The 22,935-nt window shown below is 40.7% G+C and overlaps 1 protein-coding gene across 1 annotated transcript; it reads left to right on the top strand.

Annotated features, from left to right (window-relative positions):
- Positions 1-2,467: 2,467 nt before the first annotated feature.
- Positions 2,468-4,319, top strand: LOC136317693 (toll-like receptor 13). Its single transcript, XM_066250478.1, is given in 4 exon segments — positions 2,468-2,924; positions 2,927-2,983; positions 2,986-3,567; positions 3,958-4,319. Coding segments are annotated over 4 exon segments (1,458 nt in total).
- Positions 4,320-22,935: the final 18,616 nt, after the last annotated feature.

The following is a 22,935-nucleotide window of genomic DNA, read 5'->3' as shown; positions in this document are numbered from 1 at the left end:
AAACTAAGAACTATATGAATCCATACATAGATGGGACATAAAAATGAGACTCATGGACATGAACAAGGATGTGATGGCAACGGGGTGGGAGGGTGGAGAAGAGGGGGGATGGGGTGAGGAAGGAGAGAGGGGGTGGGGGAGGGGAACGGCACAAATAAACCAGATAGAAGGTGATGGAAGACAATTTGACTTTGGGTGAGGGGTATGCAGTATAATCAAATGTCAAAATAATCTGGAGAAGTTTTTTCTCAACATATGTACCCTGATTTATCCATGTCACTGCATGGATAAATCATATATTTATATGTAATATAAATAAAATTTAATAATAATAAAAAATGTTAAAAAAACAACAAGGGATTAATATATAGAATATATAAGAAACCCAATTGATAAATGGAAAAAGAATACAACTAAGCAGGTCACTGAAAGAAAAGTCCAAATGGTTACCAAATATATGGAAAGATTCTCAAAATCATAAATATTAAGAAATATGTCAATAAAAGACAATGAGATATTACTTTAATATCACAAGAATTACAAAAATTATAAGTTAATAATACCAAGGGTTACTAATGTTGTAAGCAGTAGGTGGCTTACTTATAAAAACTTTTTTAAAGTCATGTTTTATGATTCTATTCATTGTAATACTATGATGACCGTCATTGTACCATTCAAAAAAAATTCCCATTTCATTAGGTATATTTTTTATAATGGATACTTGTTTTGTGATTCTTAGAATTAAAAATAGTGCTAGAAAATGTCATATATTTTTGTGTGCATAAGAAAATACATATAGCCTGACCACATGGTTGCACAGTGGATAGAGCGTTGACCTAGGACACTGAGGGCCCAGGTTTAAAACCTCAAGGTCACCGGGTTGAGTGTGGGCTCATCACCATGAGTGTAAGCTCACAGCTTGAGTGTGGGGTTGCTGGCTTGAGGGTGGGATCATAGACATGACCTCATGGTCACTGGGTTGAGCACAAAGGTCACTGACATAAAGCCCAAGGTTGCTGGCTTGAGCAAGGGAACACTTGCTCTGCTGTAGCCCCCCGGTCAAGGCACATATGAGAGAGTAACCAATGAACAACTAAGGTGGTGCAACAAAGACTTGATGCTTCTCATCTCTCTCCCTTCCTGTCTGTCTGTCCCTTACTCTGTCTCTCTCTTGCTAACACACACACACACACACACACACACACACACACACACACACACACACACAAAACAACCCAACAGAACTTCCTTTCTTCCTCTGACTAGCAGTTTTCTTGAGACAAGAGCTAGGAGATCCACACAGAGGTGTGCTGGTGTTGGCCTCGAGTTAGGCAAGGGGAGAATACCTTTTATTGAGCACCATGGTGTACCAGTCATCAAGCTGGGCACTTTAAGTTGTCTTCTTGAATCTATATAACATTATGAGGGAGTAGGTATTATGATCCCATTGTATGGATAAGGAAAGAGGTCCAGAGGGGTTAAATATATAATTTGTCAAAGGCACAGGATTAGAGTCTAGTTCTGTTTGGGCTGGTGCTCTTTTTACTACATAACTATGAACGACTGTGGGAACAAGTGGACACTGCGAGTCAAGGCTGGAGAAAACTTGGTCAACACACATCAGAAGGTAGACCGACAGAGCTAAGTTTATTGTCGTTGCATTTTTTCTGCTTACCAGGAATGCTATATGCTAGTAATGGGTTTAATTGTCTGAGAGATGTAACTGCAATTTATGGTGAAATGAGTGGTTTTAAAGCAAGGACTCTGGCCTGACCTGTGGTGGCGCAGTGGATAAAGCATCGACCTGGAAATGCTGATGTCGCTGGTTCGGAACCCTGGGCTTGCCTGGTCAGGGCACATATGGGAGTTGATGCTTCCAGCTCCTCCCCCCCCTTCTCTCTCTCTGTCTCTCCTCTCTCTCTGTCTCTCCCCCTCTTCTCTAAAATGAATTAAAAAAACAAAAATAAATAAAGCAAGGACTCTGTAATCTCTGTATTCAGTCACATTAAGAGAGAAGTGACCCATCAACCTTGTTTTTCCCCTACCATGGATGATTTTTTTAACTGGACTGGGATCCATAGACCCCAAAGTGCATCTCCAGTGGTGAAATTTCAGCAGGGTGACAGGAAGTTTGGGAAGTTTCTTAATTCTCTAAATTAAATCAAATATGCAATTGCTTTCTATGCCTCTGTGTGCTAACAATTCTGATTATAGGAGAAATAACACTGGTCTTTGCTGAGACATATAGAGGTTGCTTTAGAAATGGATTTGCTTTGAAATTTAACTTTGGGAGAATTTTTGTTTAATTTTCTTAACGCAGCTATGGAATATTGAGAGAGAAATTTAAACCACTTTCTTTTTTACTTTGCAGCAAAATCACATGTATTGGCTTTTCTTCAAAAGTGAACATCGTACGTGTGAAAGGATCTTTTTTCTAATGGTCACTCTGAGGCCTTGGGCTGACAGGATGGGGTCAAAGAACCTCCCGCCTCCTCAGGAGCTCTGGTTCGTTTTAATTGTATTTTCTCTGCTGTCTTTGGCAGAGACATACGGATTTAGTAAATGCACACAGTATGAATTGGACATTCACCATGTTTTCTGTATTCAGAAGAAGATCACCAACTTGACAAATGCCATTGATGACATTCCTGGATACACTACTCACCTCAATCTGACACAAAACCAAATTCAGGTCCTTCCTTTCTATTGCTTCACTAATCTGTCAGCTCTGGTGGACTTGAGACTGGAGTGGAATTCTATTTGGAAGATTGATGAGAGAGCCTTCTGGGGACTTGCAAATCTGACCCTTTTGAACTTAGTAGAAAATAAGCTTCAAAGTGTGAACAACTCTTTTGAGGGCCTGTCCAACTTGGAGACTTTGCTACTGAGCCATAATCAAAATACCAGCATTCACAAAAATGCCTTTGCCCTCTTTACAAGTTGAAACACTTAAGCTTATCTAGAAACCTTATTTCCAATTTTTCAGTATTCTTAAAGCAGTCCAGCATCTTCCATGCTTGGAATATCTTAATCTTACTAACAACTTCATCACCTTCTTGGACCGTATCCCCAGGTCATCAGTCTCATTGACCCAGCTCAGCCTTTGGAAGAACAACCTAATAGAATTAAATTTCTCTGCTTTGTCACTGCCTAATCTGACCACTCTAAATGTCTCTCAGAATAGCCATGGAGTCATCCAGAATGTGGCTTTGGAAACTTTGCCTCACCTGAAGAGCTTGAATCTGAGTGGAACACTGATGAAACTGGAGATGCTTCCAGCCAAACACCTACAGAATCTAAGGGAAATGGACCTTAGTGACCAGGAGTTTAGAGGTGGTCATTTAAACTTGACCAGCATGTGTCACCTCCTCAGACATTTGCCCATGTTAGAGGTTTTAGTTTTTAGGAAAAAAGCCACTGTTGCAGAGGACATAAAGCATCTTGTCAACTGTACCAGACTTTTGTCTCTTGACCTGAGTCAAAACTATGATCTGGTTTACCTCAATGACAGTGAGTTCAATGCTATGCCCAGCCTCCAAAGGCTGAATTTAAATAACTGCCAACTGGCCCTGGCTGGTTGGCTCAGTGGTAGAGCACCAGCCTTGTGTGTGGAAGTCCAGAGTTCGGTTCCTGGCCAGGGCACATGGGAGAAGCGCCCATCTGCTTCTCTACCCCTCCCCTCTCCTTTCTCTCTCTTTCTTCCCCTCCCACAGTCAAGCCTCTATTGGAGCAAAGTTGGCCCGGGCACTGAGGATGGCTCCATGGTCTCTGCCTCAGGTGCTAGAATGGCTCCGGTTGCAGCAGAGCAACAGCCCAGATGGGTAGAGCTACACCCCCTGGTGGGCATGCCGGGTGGATCCTGCCCAGTTAGGCGCATGCAGGAGTCTGTCTGACTGTCTCCCTGCTTCTCACATTGGAAAAATACAAAAAAAAAAAATAATAATAACTGCCAACTTTCCTTTGTCACCAACGAGACCTGGAGTGCCCTCCAGAACTTGACAGCCCTAGATCTGAGCCACAACAGGTTTACAAGTTTTCCAAATTTTGCATTTTCATCCTTGAGGTACCTACAATCTCTCTTCCTCTCTAGAAATCCCATCACAGTACTCAATGACATGGCCTTCTATGGGCTGTAGTCTTTGAAGGAGCTCAACTTGGCAGGGTGCTGGATAGTGGAAATTGACAAAAACTTCTTTGCTCAATTTCCAAATTTAGAGAGTTTAGAACTTGGAGACAACAATATTTGGACTCTAAAACGCAGAACCTTTCAGTTTCCTGGTATAGAGTTTTACGAGTTCTTTATAAATTTTGGTTATTAACCCCTTATCAAGTGTATTGTCGAACATGTTCTCCCATTGTGCAGTTTTTTTATACTGTTCTTACTGTCTTTAGCTGTGCAAAAGCTTTTTAGTTTGATATAGTCCCATTTGTTTAACCTGTCTTTTATTTCACTTGCCCGTGGAGATGAATCGACAAATATATTGCTGTGAGAGATGTCAGAGAGCTTACTGCCTATGTTTTCTTCAAAGATGCTTATGGTTTTACGGCTTACATTTAAGTCTTTTATCCATTTTGAGTTTATTTTTGTGAATGGTGTAAGTTGGTGGTCTAGTTTCATTTTTTTGCAGGTAGCTGTCCCATTTTCCCAACACCATTTGTTGAAGAGGCTCTCTTTACTCCAATGTATGCTCTTACCTCCTTTGTCAAATATCATTTGTCCATAAAGGTGTGGGTTTATTTCTCGGTTATCTGTTCTGTTCCATTGATCTATATGCTTGTTCTCATGCCAGTACCAGGCTGTTTTGAGTACAATGGCCTTGTAGTATAACTTGATATCCAGAACTGATACCTCCCCCTTTATTCTTCCTTTTCAAGATTGCTGAGGCTATTCGTGTTCTCTTTTGGTTCCATATAAATTTTTGGAATATGTGTTCTATATCTTTGAAGGATGTCATTGGTATTTTAATTGGTATTGCATTGAATTCATAGATTGCTTTGGGTAATATAGACATTTTAATGATGCTTATTCTTCCTAACTATGAGCACGGTATATGCTTCCACTTGTTTGTATCTTCCCTGATTTCTTTTTTTCAATGTTTTATAATTTTCCGAGTACAAGTCTTTAATCTCCCTGGCTAAATTTATTCCTAGGTACTTTATTTCTTTGCTTGCAATGGTGAAAGGGATTGCTTCCTTAATTTCTTTCTGACAGTTCATTGTTGGTATATAAAAATGCCTCTGATTTCTGAGTATTAATTTTATATCTTGCCACCTTGCTGAGTTCATTTATCAGGTCCAGTAGTTTTTTCACTGAGACTTTAGGATTTTCTATATACAATATCATATCATCTACAAATAATGATAGTTTTACTTCTTCTTTTCTAATTTGGATGCCTTTTATTACTTTTTCTTGTCTGATTGCTGTGGCTAAGACTTCCAGCACTATGTTGAATAAGAGTGGTGAAAGGGGGCACCCCTGCCTTGTTTCTGATCTTAAGGGGATTGCTTTTAATTTTTGCCCATTGAGTATGATGTTGGCTGTGAGTTTGTCATAGATGGCCTTTATCATGTTGAGGTATGTTCCTTGTATTCCCACTTTGCTGAGAGTTTTGATCATGAATGGGTGCTGGATGTTATCAAATGCTTTTTCTGCATCTATTGAAATTATCATGTGATTTTTCTCCTTTCTTTTGTTTATGTGATGAATCACATTGTTTGATTTGCAAATATTGTACCAGCCATGCCTCCCAAGAATAAATCCCACTTGATCATGGTGTATGATTTTTTTTTTTGACAGAGACAGAGAATCAGAGAGGGTTAAACAGACAGGAAGGGAGAGAGATGAGAAGCATCAATTTTTTGTTGTGGCACTTTAGTTGCTCATTGATTACTTTCTCATATATGCCTTGACCAGGGGACTACAGGAGACCGAGTGACCTCTTGCTCAAGCCAGCGGCCTTGGTCTCAAGATGGTAAGCCTGCTCAAACCAGATGAGCCCATGCTCAAGCTGGCAACCTCAGGGTTTTGAACCTGGGTCCTCCGCATTCCAGACCGAAGCTCTATCCACTGTGTCACCACCTGATCAGGCTGATTTTTTTATATATTGCTGGATCTGGTTTGCTAATATTTTGTTGAGGATTTTAGCACCTAAATTCATCAGAGATATTGGCCTATAATTTTCTTTCTTTGTGTTTTTTTGCCTGGTTTTGGAATCAGAATTATGCTCACCTCATAAAAGGAGCTTGGAAGTCTTCCTTCCTCTTGAAATTTTTTAAATAGCTTGAGGAGGATAGGAGTTAGTTCTTCTTTGAATATTTGGTAGAATTCACTTGTGAAGCCATCAGGCCCAAGACTTTTCTTTTTTGGGAATTTTTTGATAACTGTTTAGATCTCATTTGTTGTAATCGGTCTGTTTTGGTTTTCTGATTCTTCCAGATTAATTTTTGGAAGATTATATGTTTCAAGGAATTTGTCCATTTCATCTAGGTTGTCTAGTTTCTTGGCATACAGTTCTTCATAGTATTTTCTTACAATATTTTGTATTTCTGTTCTGTCAGTTGTTATTTCTCCACTCTCATTTCTAATTTTATTTATTTGAGTCCTCTCTCTTTTTTTCTTGGTGAGTCTGGTTAAAGGTACATCGATCTTGTTTACCTTTTCAAAGAACCAGCTTCTTGTTTCATTGATTTTCCGTATTGTTTCTTTAGCCTCTATGTTATTTATTTCCACTCAGATCTTTATTATTTCCTTCCTTCTACTACCTCTGGGCTTTACTTGCTGTTCTTATTCTAGTTCTTTTAGATGCATGGTCAAGTTGTTTATTTGAGCTTTTTCTAGCTTCTTAAGGTATGACTATAATGCTATGAACTTCCCTCTCAGGACTGCTTTTGCTGTGTCCCATAAATTTTGACTGGATGTATGCTCATTATTGTTCGTTTCTAGGAATTTTTTTATTTCTTCTTTGATCTCATTGTTAACCCATTCATTATTCAATAACAGGCTATTTAGTTTCCAAGTGCTTGAGTATTTTTCAGTTTTTCTGTTGTGGTTGATTTCTAGTTTCATTCCATTGTGATTGAGAAAGTGCTTGATATGATTTCAATCTTCTTAAATTTGTTGAGACCGCTTTTGTGCCCTAACATGTGGTCTATCCTACAGAATGTACCATGAGCACTTGAAAAGAATGTATATTCTGCTGCTTTAGGGTGAAAGGTTCTGAAGATATCTGTTAAATCAAGTTGATCTAGTGTGTCCTTTTAGTCTGCTGTTTCTTTGTTAATTTTCTTTCTTGAAGATCTAGTGATGTGAGTGGGGTATTGAAATCCCCTACTATTATAGTATTGCAGTTGATCTCGCCCTTTAAATCCATCAAAGTGTGCTTTATATATTTAGGTGCTCCTATACTAGGTGCGTAGATATTTATAATGGTTATATCTTCCTGTTGGATTGCTCCCTTTATCATTATGTAGTGACCTTCTTTATCTCTTACTATAGCTGTTGTTTTAAAGCCCATCTTGTTTGATATAAGTATTGCTACCCCAGCTTTTTTTTTGTTTCCATTTGCGTGAAAAAATTTTTTTCGTACTTTTATTTTCAGTCTATGTGCATCTTTTCTTTTAAAGTGTGTCTCTTGTAGACAGCATATGTATGGGTCCTGTTTTCTTATCCATGCACCTACCCTATGTCTTTTGATTGGATCATTTAATCCATTTACATTAAGGTTATTATTGATATGTAGTTGTTTATTGCCGTTTTATTCTTTAAAGCTGTATTCCTCTTTTGCTATATTCTTTTTCCCCTTTGATCTGTTTACAATAGGCCCCTTAGCATTTCTTATAGCATTAGTTTGGTTGAAGTGATTTCTTTGAGGTGTTTTGTGTTTTTTTTTTTGTCTGGAAAGCTTTTTATTTCTCCTTCAATTTTAAATGATAGCCTTGCTGGATAAAGTAGTCTTGGTTGTAGGCTCTTGTTCTGCATTACTTTGAATATTTCTTGCCATTCCCGTCTGGCCTTAAGTGTTTCTGTTGTGAAGTCAGAAGTCATTCTTATGGGGGCTCCTTTGTAGATGATAGTCTTTTTTTCTCTAGCAGCTTTAATATTTTTTCTTTATCACTTAGCTTTGGTATTTTAATTATGATGTGTCTTGGTGTAGATTTCTTTGAGTTTCTCTTTAATGGAATTCTCTGTGCTTCTTGAACTTGTGAGATGTTTTTCTGCTTTAATTTAGGAAGTTTTCAGCTATGATATGATTGAACAAAGTCTTTATTCCTTGTTCTTTCTCTTCTTCTTCAGGAACCCCTATGATGTGGATGTTATTTCTCTTTATGTTGTCACAGAGCTCCCTTAGAGTTTCCTCAGATTTTTTGAGTCTCTTTACTTTTTTTTTGCTTTGCTTCTTTGCCTTCATTTATCTTGTCCTCTAACTTGCTGATTCGATCTTCAGCTTCATCCATCCTGCTTTTAATTTTTTCCATTGTATTCTTCATTTCTGATATTGTATTTGTCACTTCTGACTGTTTTGGTTTCTTTTTTGTATTTTTCTGAAACTGGAAATGGGGAGAGTCAGTCAGACAGACTCCCACATGCGCCCGACCGGGATCCACCCAGCACGCCCACCAGGGGCGACACTCTGCCCACCAAGGGGCGATGCTCTGCCCCCTGGGGCATTGTTCTGCCATTACCAGAGCCACTTTAGCACCTGGGGCAGAGGCCAAGGAGCCATCCCCAGCGCCCAGGCCATCTTTGCTCCAATGGAGCCTTGGCTGCGGGAGGGGAAGAGAGAGATAGAGAGGAAGGAGGGGGGATGGAGAAACAAATGGGCGCTTCTCCTATGTGCCCTGGCTGGGAATCGAACCCGGGTCCCCCGCATGCCAGGCCGACGCTCTACCGCTGAGCCAACCGGCCAGGGCCTAATTCTTTTTTATTATTTCAATATCCTTTTTTATATTTGCTATCTCTTTACTTAGGTGTTCGTAATGACAATCTATTGTTGTTCTAAGATCTTTGAGCATCCTAACAATCCTTATTTTAAACTCTGCATCTGGTAATTTGGTTATATCTGACTCATTCAGGTCCTTTTCTGGGGATTTCTCTTGATTCATTTGTGTTGCAATTCTCTGCTTTCTCATTTTGTCTGTGTAAAAGAAGGTTTTAGTCACTGGGGTCTGCTGAGTGTGGCTTCTGTGTTCCTTCTGTGTGGTCTGTCTGCAGACCCACCACGCCCTCTGATGCTGCTGCCTAGTATGTTCGGGTATGAGCGTTGCCAGTGCTAGCCCACTGGGGCTGTTGCTATGGCTTCCCAAAAGTGTGCAGTTTTTATAAAAAGGTTCGTCATCATGGCCCTAAGCCGACTTCGAGAGCATAGTGAAATGAAGACTTATGGAACTCAAGTAGCAGAGATGCTTCTTTTAGTATGCACAGTCCATTAAGAAGTCAGGGGTCCATCAGAAAATATCTGATATAGTGACCTGTTGGTCAAATAAGTTTGTAAATTTGAAATATATGTTTGCTCGCTTATAGTTTGCATTCAGTGTGGTGGACAGGCTGTAAGCAGGTAGGGTTGTTATAGCCTAAGGCTTAGTTTTAAGACTAAACTTTTCCCCACACCTTTGACTGTTGCATGATAGGGGGTGGTGCACTCTCATGAGGAATCCCATTATGCCTCAGATAAGTGACTTTGTATCAGAGACTTCTTTGTTTTATATTGGATTAAAGGTTTTGATTTCTACACTATAAAATGGGACAGACTGGGAGCTTGCTCTCTCGGTTCCTGAGATTAGCATTAGAGAGGAGAGCAGAGAAAGGCCATGTGAAGGAGAGGAGAAGCATCCAAGATGGTGGAGTGCTGAGGGAGAAGCCAGTTTGTGCAGAGTTTATCCAGAGAGAAGGAGATGGGGAACAGAAGTGAATAAGGCTGGTGAGGTAGAAACATTTGATTCTAGGAAACTTGGATAAGTCAGTGGCTTTTGGAGCCCTGATTGGAAAGGGAAGTGTTTTCCCACTGTGTGTATTTCTTGCCCGCTGGATATAAGATAGGATAAAGATGATTGCCCGCCAGTTCTTTGCTCCATTGTTTCATTACCATCGGTCTGAATCTAATGTGAACCTGCATGGGCCAGGCGGCTGTGATGGTGGCCATGGCTACTGGCTTTACATTTGGCGTAGTCTGTGGCAGGATTCAATACAGTTTGGTATGGAGCCACCACCACCTTTCAGTGGTGGAGTAGAGGACTGGTTGCTGTTATTGTTCCCCATGGCTGTCCTTTTGGTGGCCATAGGCTGGCTGACTTTTACAGCCATGTGTGAGGAAACCAAGAACTTTGTGGAAGAGGATGCCTGGGACCTACAAACCGAGCAGTGGAAGGAGCTGGAGCAAACATGGAAGAAAGAGATGCCAACCCTGGAGCTTGAGCAAACATGGAAGAAAGAGATGCTGACCCTGGAGCTGGAGCAAGCACTGCAAGAGGCTCTCCAGGTTCATGAGATTCGCTTGGAAATGGAGCAGCTGTTGGAGAAGGAATCACAGGTTCGTGAGTTGGAGATTTCCCTGGGCTTTGTGGAGAGTCAGCAGTGGCAGGAGGCCGGGGCTGAGGCCAGGCCCAGTGCTGAGGCCATGCCTAGGGCTGAGGCCGGGCCTGGGGCTGCAAGGCTGGCAGCAGGAGCTGATGTTTTCAGTTCCTTTTGGAGGATGAGGAGAATCAAGCAGGAGTTGCAATCCGCAGTCTCCAGAAGATGAGAGCCCAGCAGCAAGGAGTATGTACTACGCTCCTGGTTGGTCTGTGATTTTGGGACATAGTGGTGGATGCCATCATGCTCTCCAGAGCAGAGATGGAAACACTGACTGCCATTACCTCATGCTCTTCTTTAGGACAATGTAAGACCTGCTAGGATGGCAGGAATGAAGGAGGTGGCTGAGGCCCCATGTGCTTTGACTGATTCCTGGACTATGACCGGAGTGAGCACTGGCTCCTTTGTTGGATGGACTTATAGATTTTGGACAATGTGAAATACCCTAATGGGGGTGGGGGGTGGCTTTGCTGGAGGCCCTTCCCCTGCCCTGGGAAGCCTTTAAAATGGCTAGAAAGAAGGCCAAGGACATTTTATGCTTTTGGCAATGTGCTCAGAGACTGGTGAAATGTACCTTTGTAATTGTTGAAATTGTATGATTTGTCATGTTGTTATAATTTGTGTAATGTGCCTAATTTCCTTGTATAGGGAAGCTGGTGGTATAGATTGTGGCTAGTAAAGTGAGCATAGTGGTGTATTGTTGGGCAGATGAAATATATTATGCTCACTTTGTTAAAGATGGCACTGCCCACATGAAAGCCTGTCACCCAGGTGATTGCTTGGGATGGCCGTGATTATGTTAATGTGTGTTGGGGAAGGGTTTTCACTCCAAAAGATTTTAAATGGAAGAGAGATCACATTGTTCCAGGGGAAGAGTGATTGCATTCTAGGAGGAGAGAAGAGAGCAGGGAGGAGAGCAGAGAAAGGCCACATGGAGGAGAGAAGAAGCAGCCAAGATGGCAGAGTGCTGAAGGAGAAGCCAGTTTGTGCAGAGTTTGTGCAGAGAGAAGGAGATGGGGAATAGAGGTGAATAAGGCTAGTGAGCTAAAAACCTTTGATTCTAGGAAACTCGGATAAGTCAGTAGCTTTTTGAGCACTGAATGAGTGGGTTTTGGAGCCTAGTGTTTGTTTTTACTTGCCCACCGAATGCAAGCTAGGATTAAAGGTAATGGCCCACCAGTTCTTGGCTTCGTTGTTTCATCACCGTTGGTCTGAATCTAATGCGAATCTGCATGGGCCAGGTGGCTGTGATGGTGGCCGTCACCACTGGCTTTACATATACCTATGATCTCAGTTGATATTTCTATGACGGGTAACCCATGAAATCAATGCACCCTAATCATTTTACCAATAAATATGAAGTTAGGTCAATAGTGTATTGCTTTTATATAAAGACCATTAAAAACTCCAAGATTACTATGGTGTATATGGCCATTAGTCACGGCCACCATCACAGCTGCCTGGACCATGCAGGTTCGCATTTGATTCGGACAGAGAGTAATGAAACAATGGAGCCAAGAACTGGTGGGCCATCATCTTTATCCTAGCTTGCACCCGGCTGGCAAGAAATACACACAGTAGGAAAACACTTCCCTCTCCATTCAGGGCTCCCAAAGCCACTGACTTATCCGAATTTCCTAGAATCAAAGGTTTCTACCTCACCAGTCTTATACACCTTCGTTCCCCCTCTCCTCTCTGCACAAACTGGCTTTTCCGTCAGCACTTTGCCATCTTGGCTTGGCTGCTTCTCATCTCCTCCATGTGGCCTTTCACTGCTCTCCTCTCTAATGCTAATCTCAGGAACTGAGAGAGCAAGCTCCCGGTCTGCCCCATTTTATAGTATAGAAATCAAAACCTTTAATCCAATATACAAACAAGAAAGTCTCTGATACAAAGTCACTTATCTGAGGCATAATAGGATTCCTCATGAAAGTGCACCACCCCTTTCATGCAACAGTCAATGGTGTGGGGAAAAGCTTAGTCTTAAAACCAAGCCTTAGGCTAAAATGACCCTGCCTGCTTACAGCCTGTTCTCCACACCCAATGCAAACTATAAGTGAACAAAAACATATATATCATATTTACAAACTTATTTGACCAATATGGTGGTAATAATGTTGCAGTATAGCCTGGCCTGTGGTGGTGCAGTGGACAGAGTATCAACCGGAATACTGAGGCCACCAGTTTGAAACCCTGGGCTTACCTGGTCAAGGTACATATAACTGTTATAAAGTAGCATACCTTAGTTCTGCGGGTTACGTAGAGACACCAAGGCAGGATACAGAAGAATTTTTGGAGATTTATTTATAAGCTGGCTACATATAACTTACAGGGGGTATAGCTAACCCAAATCATGTGACCCCAAAATAGCCCTAAAGCTAGTTATATAGACTTGATCACGTATAGGTTGGGAGAAAAGGAGGGGGAGCATGACACAATAATCAATCATTAACAAGCTTACAACATTTGTCCATAGGATCTATAAAAAACATTTCTACTTATTAAAACTACAAGGTAACACAATAGTGATGTTGTTTTACATATCAAAGACATTCACAAATCTTTTAGTGTCTACCTCCTATCCCTTTGTCTAGAGGTATATATTACTCTTAGGACTCCAGGAAGGGAGGAAGAGTTAAAATCAATGTAGGGTATATAAATATTGTCTCTTATTGAAAGGCAAAGGAAGTTCTTTAGATAACCTTTATTCTTTCAGAGAACTATAGTTAAACTGTGACTAGATGACCCAGTTGTCCTTGTAAGCCAGGAAGCTCCCACATCCTTTTCCCGGGGCAGGAAGCCTGACTTTTCCTCTTTAAAATGGCATTGCCGGCCTGACCTGTGGTGGCGCAGTGGATAAAGCGTCGACCTGGAATGCTGAGGTCGCCAGTTCAAAACCCTGGGATTGCTTGGTCAAGGCACATATGGGAGTTGAAACTTCCTGCTCCTCCCCTATTCTCTCTCTCTCTCTCCCCTCTAAAATGAATGAATAAATAAATAATTAAAATGGCATTGCCAATACTAAGTTTTACAGTTCTTTGGCACCTTATCACATAACAAGCAACAAGCAAGCTGTGAGCAACTAAAGTTAAGCAACTATGAGTTGATAGTTCATACTACCCACCTCTCTGTAAAATCAATAAATAAAATCTTTAAAAAGATAATTTTGCAGTATATAAGTATATCAAATCAACATGTACACCTTAAAGTTACACAATATTATGAGTCAGTTATATTTCAGTAAAGCTGGAAAAAAATTCCAGGAATAAGATATAAACACAGTGAAATTCAAATAAATTTTGAGTGCCAAATTGACATAAGATATAAAAATAATGAGATAAAGATATTATAGTGAGGATATAGTTTTAAGCATAAAAATATGAAATGATATACAGACTTTGAGAAGGAATTTTCATCACTGGAGAGATTTAATTATTCTCTCTAAAAATAACATTCATTCTACTGTTGTATCAGAACAGCGAGGAACAGATGTTTTGCCATACCAATTAAGCCAAATTAAGGAGTCTTTATTTTAAAGCCAGCGACCACTCTGAGACCTGTCTTCAAATCATGCAGCCCGAACAGTTTGGGGCCAGCTTTTAAAAAGAAAATCACATACTGGTTGAGGTGGGGAGGAGGGGGAGCATGGTACAAAAGTCATTAATCTCACTAACAAGCTCATTGAATTTTACCATCTTGTTACAACGTTTTTCTATAGGACCCATTAAAAGGAAAAAACCCCAAACATTTCTACACACTAAGACCATAAGATGATAACATAGTAGTGATAAATGTTTCACCTATCTAGAAAAAACATTCCTCAACATTCTAGGATTTACAACCTATCCCTGACACCACAATAGTGGGAAATGTTCAGTTTAAGATAAGGAGAGAAGCTAAATGGAGTTACTTTTGCTAAGATCCCTTAAATTACCTATGTGCTAAAAAAAAAAACCCAACAACAACACCAAACCTTTCTTTTCTCTATTTCACTACCTGTTAAGGTAAAAAAAAAAAAAAAGTGGAGGCTGCAGAAGCTACATGTGTCTTTATTGAAAACAGTGAGCAACTTAACTTGAGTGAGTTAGAGTTAGCCTAAGAAAATGCAAATACACAATGCAAAAAACAAGTACAGTGTAGAGAACCTCTTAACTTAGGAACTACAAAAACAGGTTTATAGATGTGTCTGAACATGAACTGCTGTAAAGGTTTGTATGAAGACGTTGAAGTTGCCCAATACTGTCACTTACTACGAACCTCTGATTTTCCTATACTGTACCCCCAGGAGGAATGTAAGCCTGTTATAGGCGACCTATTGCAACCCAAAGCATTTAGGAGGAACTGGGATAAAGCTGTAGTGCATTGTGGTAGCTGCAAGTCCACTCTTAACAACTTTGTAGTTTTCAAATAGGTTCTCAATGGAATCTTTCTGAATGGATAATTATTAAATAAAGTGAGATGAACAGGAGTTCTAACTGAAGGAACTGTTTTCTAAGGTGAGAGATGTTAACAAGTATTTAGTGAAAAGCTCCAACTTTTAGGCTCAATGCCACAGGTGCTGTGTGAGCTATAAACATAGCTTGGGTAAGTTCCCTAGCTTAATGGAGTTTTCAATCTAATTAGGAGTAGATACCATATTTATGTAAAAGGATAAATAAAATGCTAGGCAATATGTGGTTAAAGTGTCAAATGAGCAATACAGACAGTAAATGCTGTTAATTAGGGAAGGGAAAGATAGAAGCTAGGTAGCACTAAGGTATGGCCTTTAATATTAGCTGACCAAGGTATGAAGCTTGACTCAACCTCTTAGGAACTGTAACCCTGTTACCTGATGTTGGTCAAATAAGTTTGTAAATATGATATATATGTTTGCTCGCTTATAGTTTGCATTGGGTGTGGGAGACAGGCTGTAAGCAGGCAGGGTGGTTATAGCGTACAGCTTAGTTTTAAGACTAAGCTTTTCCCCACATCCTTGACTGTTGCATGATGTGGGGTGGTGCACTCTCATGAGGAATCCCATTATGCCCTAGATAGGTGACTTTGTATCACGGATTTCCTTGTTTGTATATTGGATTAAAGGTTTTGATTTCTACACTATAAAATGGGGCAGTGGAGTCCATGCTGGAGGAGAGCAGAGAAAGACTACGTGGAGGAGAGAAGCAGCCAAGGCGGTGGAGTGCTGAAGGAGAAGTCAGTTTGTTCAGAGTTTGTGTAGAGAGAGGAGATGGGGAACAAAGGTGAATAAGGCTGGTGAGGTAGAACCTTTGATTTTAGGAAATTCGTAAAAGTCAGTGGCTTTGGGAGCCTTGAATGGAAAGGGAAATGTTTTCCCACTGTGTATTTCTTGCCCGCTGGGTGCAAGCTAGGATTAAAGCTAATGGCCCACTAATTCTTGGCTCTGTTGTTTCACCATATGTCCGAATCAAATGTGAACATGCATTGGCCAGGCGGCTGTGATGGTGGCTATGGCTACTGGCTTTACACCTGACCTCTCTAAACTTGAAGCAGGATAATTTTAATAGCTTTTTCTAGGCTGTTTAAGGATTGAATGAAATAATGTATAAAAGGACTTAGCAGGATGCCTGGCCATAGATGTTAGCTAAGAAATTCACCTTCCTCCTGACTGTATAGCAAAGTGGGTTAGGGAGTTGTTCAAATACACCAAGGTTGCAGTTTGATTCCGGTCAAGGTACATAGAAGAATCAACCGATGAGTACATAAATAAGTAGAGCAACAAACTGATGTTTCTCTCTCTCTCTCTCTCTCTCTCTCTCTCTCTGTCTCTCTCTCAAATCAATAATTAAAAAAACAAGCTTTCATAAAAACAAATCTCTATATAAAGAAAGAAAGAAATTCAGCTAACTCATGATTGAAGGGTCTGGGGAGAAAGCGCACCGGACATATGAGCCAGCTTACTGAAGAGAGTCAGCCAGAAATACAGGGATCGCTAGCTTTGTCCATTTCACTATTGCTGAGGGCCATCCTTAAAGGGAATCCTGGGCTGTTGCCCACAGAAGGTTCCAGCTTTGACAGTGCTTGAAGCTTTGTAGAGTTCTAAAAGACAAATTTTTCATTCATTGCTTACCAACCCCTGACATGCTCAACCTAATATCTAAGCTACCTGTGGGTGACCGGGGCTCAAGTGTGCAGCTTTTCAGGGTCAGAAATTAGTTTCTGGGTCAGTGGGTTGGAGTGATGAAAGTGAAGTTGATTTCCATGGGGAGAGGGAGAATGTGAAGTAACAGAACAGGTTTTTATGCAATTCCCTGCATAGCACTGCCACCTGGTGGTTATTTAATAAATCACAATACCTCCTCACTCTCCCACCCCCAACCTGCCCACCGCCATGATCCAGTCCAGTGTGTTAACTGAGAGAATAGGATGATGCATTGTATTCTTTTCCTATGGTTTCTGTGAAAAATCACTACAAAAATTGTGGCTTAAAATAATGGAAATTTATTCTCTTGCAGTTCTGGAGGCCAGAAGTTCAAAATCGAGGTGTGAGCAGTATCGTGGTCCCTGTAGAAGCTCTGGAGGAGAATCTGTTCATCCCCTTCATTTTCCAACTTCTGGTGGCTGCTGGTTTAGACTCCTGAGCTCGTTGCTGCATCACTCCAATCTTTGTCTCTTTGTTCACGTGACCTTCTCTTCTGTGTATCTGATCTTTCTCTACTTCTCTCTTATAGGGACACTTGTAATGGCATTTAGGGCCCACATGGAAAATCCAGGATTTTCTCTTCATCTTAAGATGCTTAATTTAATTGACGTCTGCAAAGACTCTTTGTAATAGGGTAACATTCACAGGTTCTAGAGATTTGATATGGATATCTTTTGGGGACCATGTTTTAACCTGACATGCACATCTATTCTTTATTATCTTTCTATTCCTTGTTGGTAATTAATATATATGCCCAATTTGCCAGTGTAGGCTGAGAGGATAGCATGCAGGATGTTGAGTTTTGCATTTGGGTGTGGGGATGGGATATTGCGAGAAATGTCTTGAATGTCAACTTCTAGGGAAGGCAGGCCTGGGAGGGGAAGTGCAGTGAGAGGCCCTGGTTGGTCGGAAAGCAGAGCAGAAGGATTGTGGGCACATGAGTGTGGGAGAAAGGCAAGAAAGGGGAAGAAAAGGCAAGAAAGGGGTGCTGAGTCAAGACTTAACTTTTGTTTGTTTTTAATAAAATGAATGGGAGTAGTCCTTACCCTCTAAACACTTTATGGAAATGGGCACTCTCAAGCATTGTTGGTGAAACTGGTATAGTTGGTAAAATCTTTTTGGAGAAGAATTCTACATATGTATCATGTGCTGTGGACCAGCGTGGCTAATAATTGTCCAGGTCCTGAGTGAAAATGGTGCGGAATGAAGAAATAAACTCAGAGAGAGAAAAAAAGGATGGGTTAGGAAGGTCTCTGCAAGCTGATGGTAAGCCACAGCAGAGCAAAGGCCCGTCCGCTTTATTATATAGTACAGAGCCATATGCAAATAAGGAAGTCTCCCATACAAAATCACACATCTCCAAGGCAACCCAAGAATTCTCCCAAGTTGCAGAAAACCCTTTAACCTGTATAACTGAAATCAACCAACATCAGTACAAACAAAGGGTGAGAGGAAGGGCATGTAAATTGCCTATAGCAAGCTAATCAAACAAGTGAGGTGGGGGTTGGGCAGACTATCAGCTTACTGTCAATCCCCTACACCTTTGTCCCCCAAAAATCTAAACTGCAAAGACCCTGTCAGCTTGCAGTCTTCAACAATCATGCACCTCTTTTCAGTAATTCTACCTTTAAGAGTCTGTTTTAAGGAAATAATCAGAAGACTGAAAGTTTTATGCACAAAAACATTGTTCACATTCTTTTAAAAAGGTACTCTTGGCCTGACCTGTGGTGGCGCAGTGGATAAAGCGTCGACCTGGAAACGCTGAGGTCGCCGGTTCGAAACCCTGGGCTTGCCTGGTCAAGGCACATATGGGAGTTGATGCTTCCAGCTCCTCCCCCCTTCTCTCTGTCTCTCCTCTCTCTCTCTCTCTCTGTCTGTCTCTCCCTCTCCTCTCTAAAATGAATAAATAAAAAATTAAAAAAAAATAAATTAAAAAAAAAGGTACTCTTGAGTGTTGGAAACACCTTAAATGTCTACTTTTAAAGAGTAATAGTTGGCCTGAGCAGGCGGTGGCGCAGTGGATAGAGCGTCGGACTGGGATGCAGAGGACCCAGGTTCGAGACCCCGAGGTCGCCAGCTTGAGCGCGGGCTCAACTGGTTTGAGCAAAAAGCCTACCAGCTTGAACCCAAGGTCGCTAGGTCCAACAAGGGGTTACTTGGTCTGCTGAAGGCCCGCGTTCAAGGCACATATGAGAAAGCAATCAATGAACAACTAAGGTGTTGCAACGCACAATGAAAAACTAATGATTGATGCTTCTCATCTCTCTCCATTCCTGTCTATCCCTCTCTCTGACTCTCTGTCTCTGTAAAAAAAAAAAAAAAAAAAAAAAAGTTGAGTGAATTATGTTTCATCTGTCTGATGGAATATCTTATCATGGAAAAGTATGTTTATGAAGAGTGTACATAACATGAAGAATACTCTTATGTAAGATGTTAAGTGAAATAAGTAGGAATTATGAATATATATTTACACAAATATTAATAATAAATTTATTTTAAAAGTGTGTATATCTTCTTGGTGTTGAGTAGTGTAAGTTCTTTATATATTTTGGAATTAATCCCTTATCAGATGTATCATTGGCAAATATGTTCTCCCATTCAGTGAGTTCCCTTTTCATTTTGTTGATGGTTTCTTTTGCTGTGCAAAAGCTTTTTAGTTTAATGTAGTCCCATCTATTTATTTTTTTGTTTGTTTGTTTCCCTTGCTCAATTACAAAAATGGTCCTGACAAGGCAGTGGCACATTGGATGGAGCATTGGTCTGCAACACTGAGGACCCAGGTTTGAAACCCTGAGATCACCAGCTTAAGCATAGGCTCATCTGGCTTGAGTGTAGGGTCCTTGGCTTGAGTGTGGGATCATGTATATGACCCCAAGGTCACTGGCTTGAGCAAGGGATTACTGGCTTGGCTGGAGCCCCCCAGTCAAGCCACATATGAGAAAGCAATCAATGAGCAACTAAGATGCCACAACTATGAGTTGATATTTCTTATCTCTCTCCTTCCTGTCTGTCCCCGTCTCTCCCTCTCTTTCTTTAAAAAAATAATAAAAATAAAAAAATGGGCAAAGGGGCCCTGGCCAGGTGACTCAGTGGATAAACTGTAGCATGAAGTGACAAGGTTGTAGGTTCATCCCTTGGTTCGGGCACATATGAGAGGCAATCAGTAAGTACACAGCTAAATGGAACAACTAAGTGACATGAGTGATGCTTCTCTTTCTCTTCCTCTCTCTTTCTCCTTTTCTTTCTGTCTCTCCCAGATCAATGGGAAAATTTTTTAAAAAAGGGCAAAGAACAGAATAGACATTTCTCCAAAGAGAGGGCCAATAAACATATGAAAAGATGCTCAACATTATTAATCATCAGAGAAATTCAAATTAAAACAACAACATGCTATCACCTCATGCTTGTCAGAATGTCTATCAGTAATAAGTCAACAAACAACAAGAGTTGGCGAGGATGTGGAGAAAAGGGAACCCTCAGAACAGTCCAAAATGACAGATCTTAAAGCCTTAGGGAGACCATATCACCTAAATAAGGGTAATTTGAATAGTGAAAGGAGCACTAAAATAATTCATTGTACATGAAATATTTGCATATTGATCAACAAATTGGCTTTATTATATTGGTAGACTATAAAACAGTTCTTTTGAAAACTAATCACAAATTTTTTTTCTAAAAATAAAAACAACATGTATTTCTGTACATTAAAGCAATACTCTTATTTACATTAATTACCTGAACATTAAAAAATAACACATGCAGAACTTCAGAAAAATACAAAAACAAAACAAAAAATAACACATGCAGAATATTTTTGGAACATATTTATATACTTTTTTTATTCATTTTTTTTAGAGAGGAGAGGGAGAGACAGAGAGAGAAAGAGGAGAGACAGAGAGAGAGAAGAGGGGGAGGAGCTGGAAGCATCAACTCCCATATGTGCCTTGACCAGGCAAGCCCAGGGTTTCGAACCGGCGACCTCAGCATTTCCAGGTCGACGCTTTATCCACTGCGCCACCACAGGTCAGGCCATATTTATATACTTTAATAAGTTTCTTAGCCACATCTATCTCTATCACCATGTTACCAGCATTTTTCTTTTACTGTATTTTCTCCAATGTAGTCTTTTTTTTTTTTTTTACTTTACAGAGAGAGGGGGCAGAAGATGAGACGTAGTTTCTTCATTCTAGATTTTCATTGATTGATTGTCATATCTGCCTTGACCGGGCAAGCCTAGGGTTTCAAACTGGCAATTTCAGTGTTCCAGGTTGGCTTTCTGTCCAGTACACCACCACAGGCCAGGATCCAATTATAGTCTTTAAAATGTTTATTTTATTAATTTTAGAGATAGTAAGGGAGACAGAGATAGACAGGAACATCAATCTGTTCCTGTATGTTCCCTGACTGGGAATCGAACCGGCAATCTCTGTGCTTTGGGACGATGCTCGAACCAACGGAGCTATCTGGCCAGAGTGAGTTATCTATACTTTTAATTCTTTTGAGCACTTTGACAAATTTAGATACTGTAATTTTTTTGTTTGTTTTTACAGAGACAGAGAGAAGGATAGATAGGGACAGACAGACAGAAATGGAGAGAGATGAGAAGCATCAATCATCAGTTTTTTGTTCAACACCTCACTTGTTCATTGATTGCTTTCTCATATGTGTCTTGAGTAACCCCTTGCCTGAGCCAGCAACCTTGGGTCCTAGCTGGTGAGCTTTTTTTTTTTTTTTTTTTTTTTTTTTTTTTTTTTGCTCAAGCCAGATGAGCCCGCGCTCAAGCTGGTGACCTCGGGGTCTTGAACCTGGGTCCTCCGCATCCCGGTTCGATGCTCTATCCACTGCACCACCACCTGATCAGGCTAGATATTGCAAAATTTTAAGATGTCTCCATTTCATTCTGGGGCAGAATTATCAATTTACCTTATTACAAACAGAATCCCCATGGCCTGACCTGTGGTGGCGCAGTGGGATAAAGCGTCGATCTGGAACACTGAGGTCACCGGTTCGAAACCCTGGGCTTGCCTGGTTAAGGCACATATGGGAGTTGATGCTTCCTGCTCCTCCCCCTTATCTCTCTCTCTGTCTCTCTCTCTCACTCCTCTCTCTCTAAAAAAAAAAAAAAAAAATCAACAAACAGAATCCCCATGAGAAGATTTTGCTCACATGTTGACATATCTCTAAATATCGTTATACAATTTCAAAATCAAATTGTTGTCTGCTATGAAGGCTTATGCAGTCTCTAATCTTCCTTGCCTCTTTCTACAAGTGTATTCACTCTTGATGTCATAGTTTGGTATATTAGTTTTCCATTGCTGTGTAACAAATACAACAGCTTAAAGCAGGACACATTTATTATCTCACAGTTTATGTAGGTTAGGAATCTGGGTATATATTGGCTGTGTAATCTGCTAAAAATCTCATCATGCTACAATCTAGATGTCAGCCAGTGTCACAGTCTTATTAGACGTTCAACCAGGGAAAGATCCACTTTTCTCAGAATGCTGGCAGACGTCATCACCTTACAAAATAGGACAGAGGGCCTTGTCTTCTTGCTGGCTATTTGCCAGTGACTGCTCTCAGCTCCTAGAGGTCACTCAGTTCCTTGACATATGGCCCTCTCCACAGTCCCTTTTACAAAATGGCAGTTTACTTCAAAGCCAGCAAGGGACTCTCTCTAGTGCATGCTAGTCAGAGGGAGTCTTAGCTCTACATCATATAATCATGCGAATGACATCCTATCACTTTTCCCATATTTTATTGTTTAGAATCAAATCACAGGCCCCACTCACAAAGGATTACATGAAAAGGTGGACACCAGAGGTTGAGAATTATGGCACTATCTTAGAATTCTTCCCAAGATCACCCTGGGAAATAGACCCTGTGTTTGAGATTCATGTGCAGGTGGATTATTGGGGGTTGCTTTTGATAACACTTTTAAAGGTATGAGGAAATCAGGACTGGATATATAGAGAGATGTTCCAATAGAGGCCTCATCCAATGCCACAGTCAGCTCTGAATCTGAGATGATCTTTTCATAAATGTCCAAAATGAAGCAAGAAATCCAAACCTTTGTGACCCGCCCTGAGCAATCATTGCATGTGGATGCCCCTGGGAAGGCAGCTCCCTTTAACCCAAGGCAATTTCTAGGGAGTGAGCCAGCTATGAGCTGTCAACCACCGATATTCCCAGTAGATAGAAATGAATGCCT

Source organism: Saccopteryx bilineata, chromosome X, assembly GCF_036850765.1.
Source record: "Saccopteryx bilineata isolate mSacBil1 chromosome X, mSacBil1_pri_phased_curated, whole genome shotgun sequence".
In the NCBI taxonomy this organism is placed as follows: Eukaryota; Metazoa; Chordata; class Mammalia; order Chiroptera; family Emballonuridae; genus Saccopteryx; species Saccopteryx bilineata.
The sequence above is the reverse complement of the archived record's forward strand: the minus strand, read 5'-3'. Positions and strand labels throughout refer to the sequence as shown.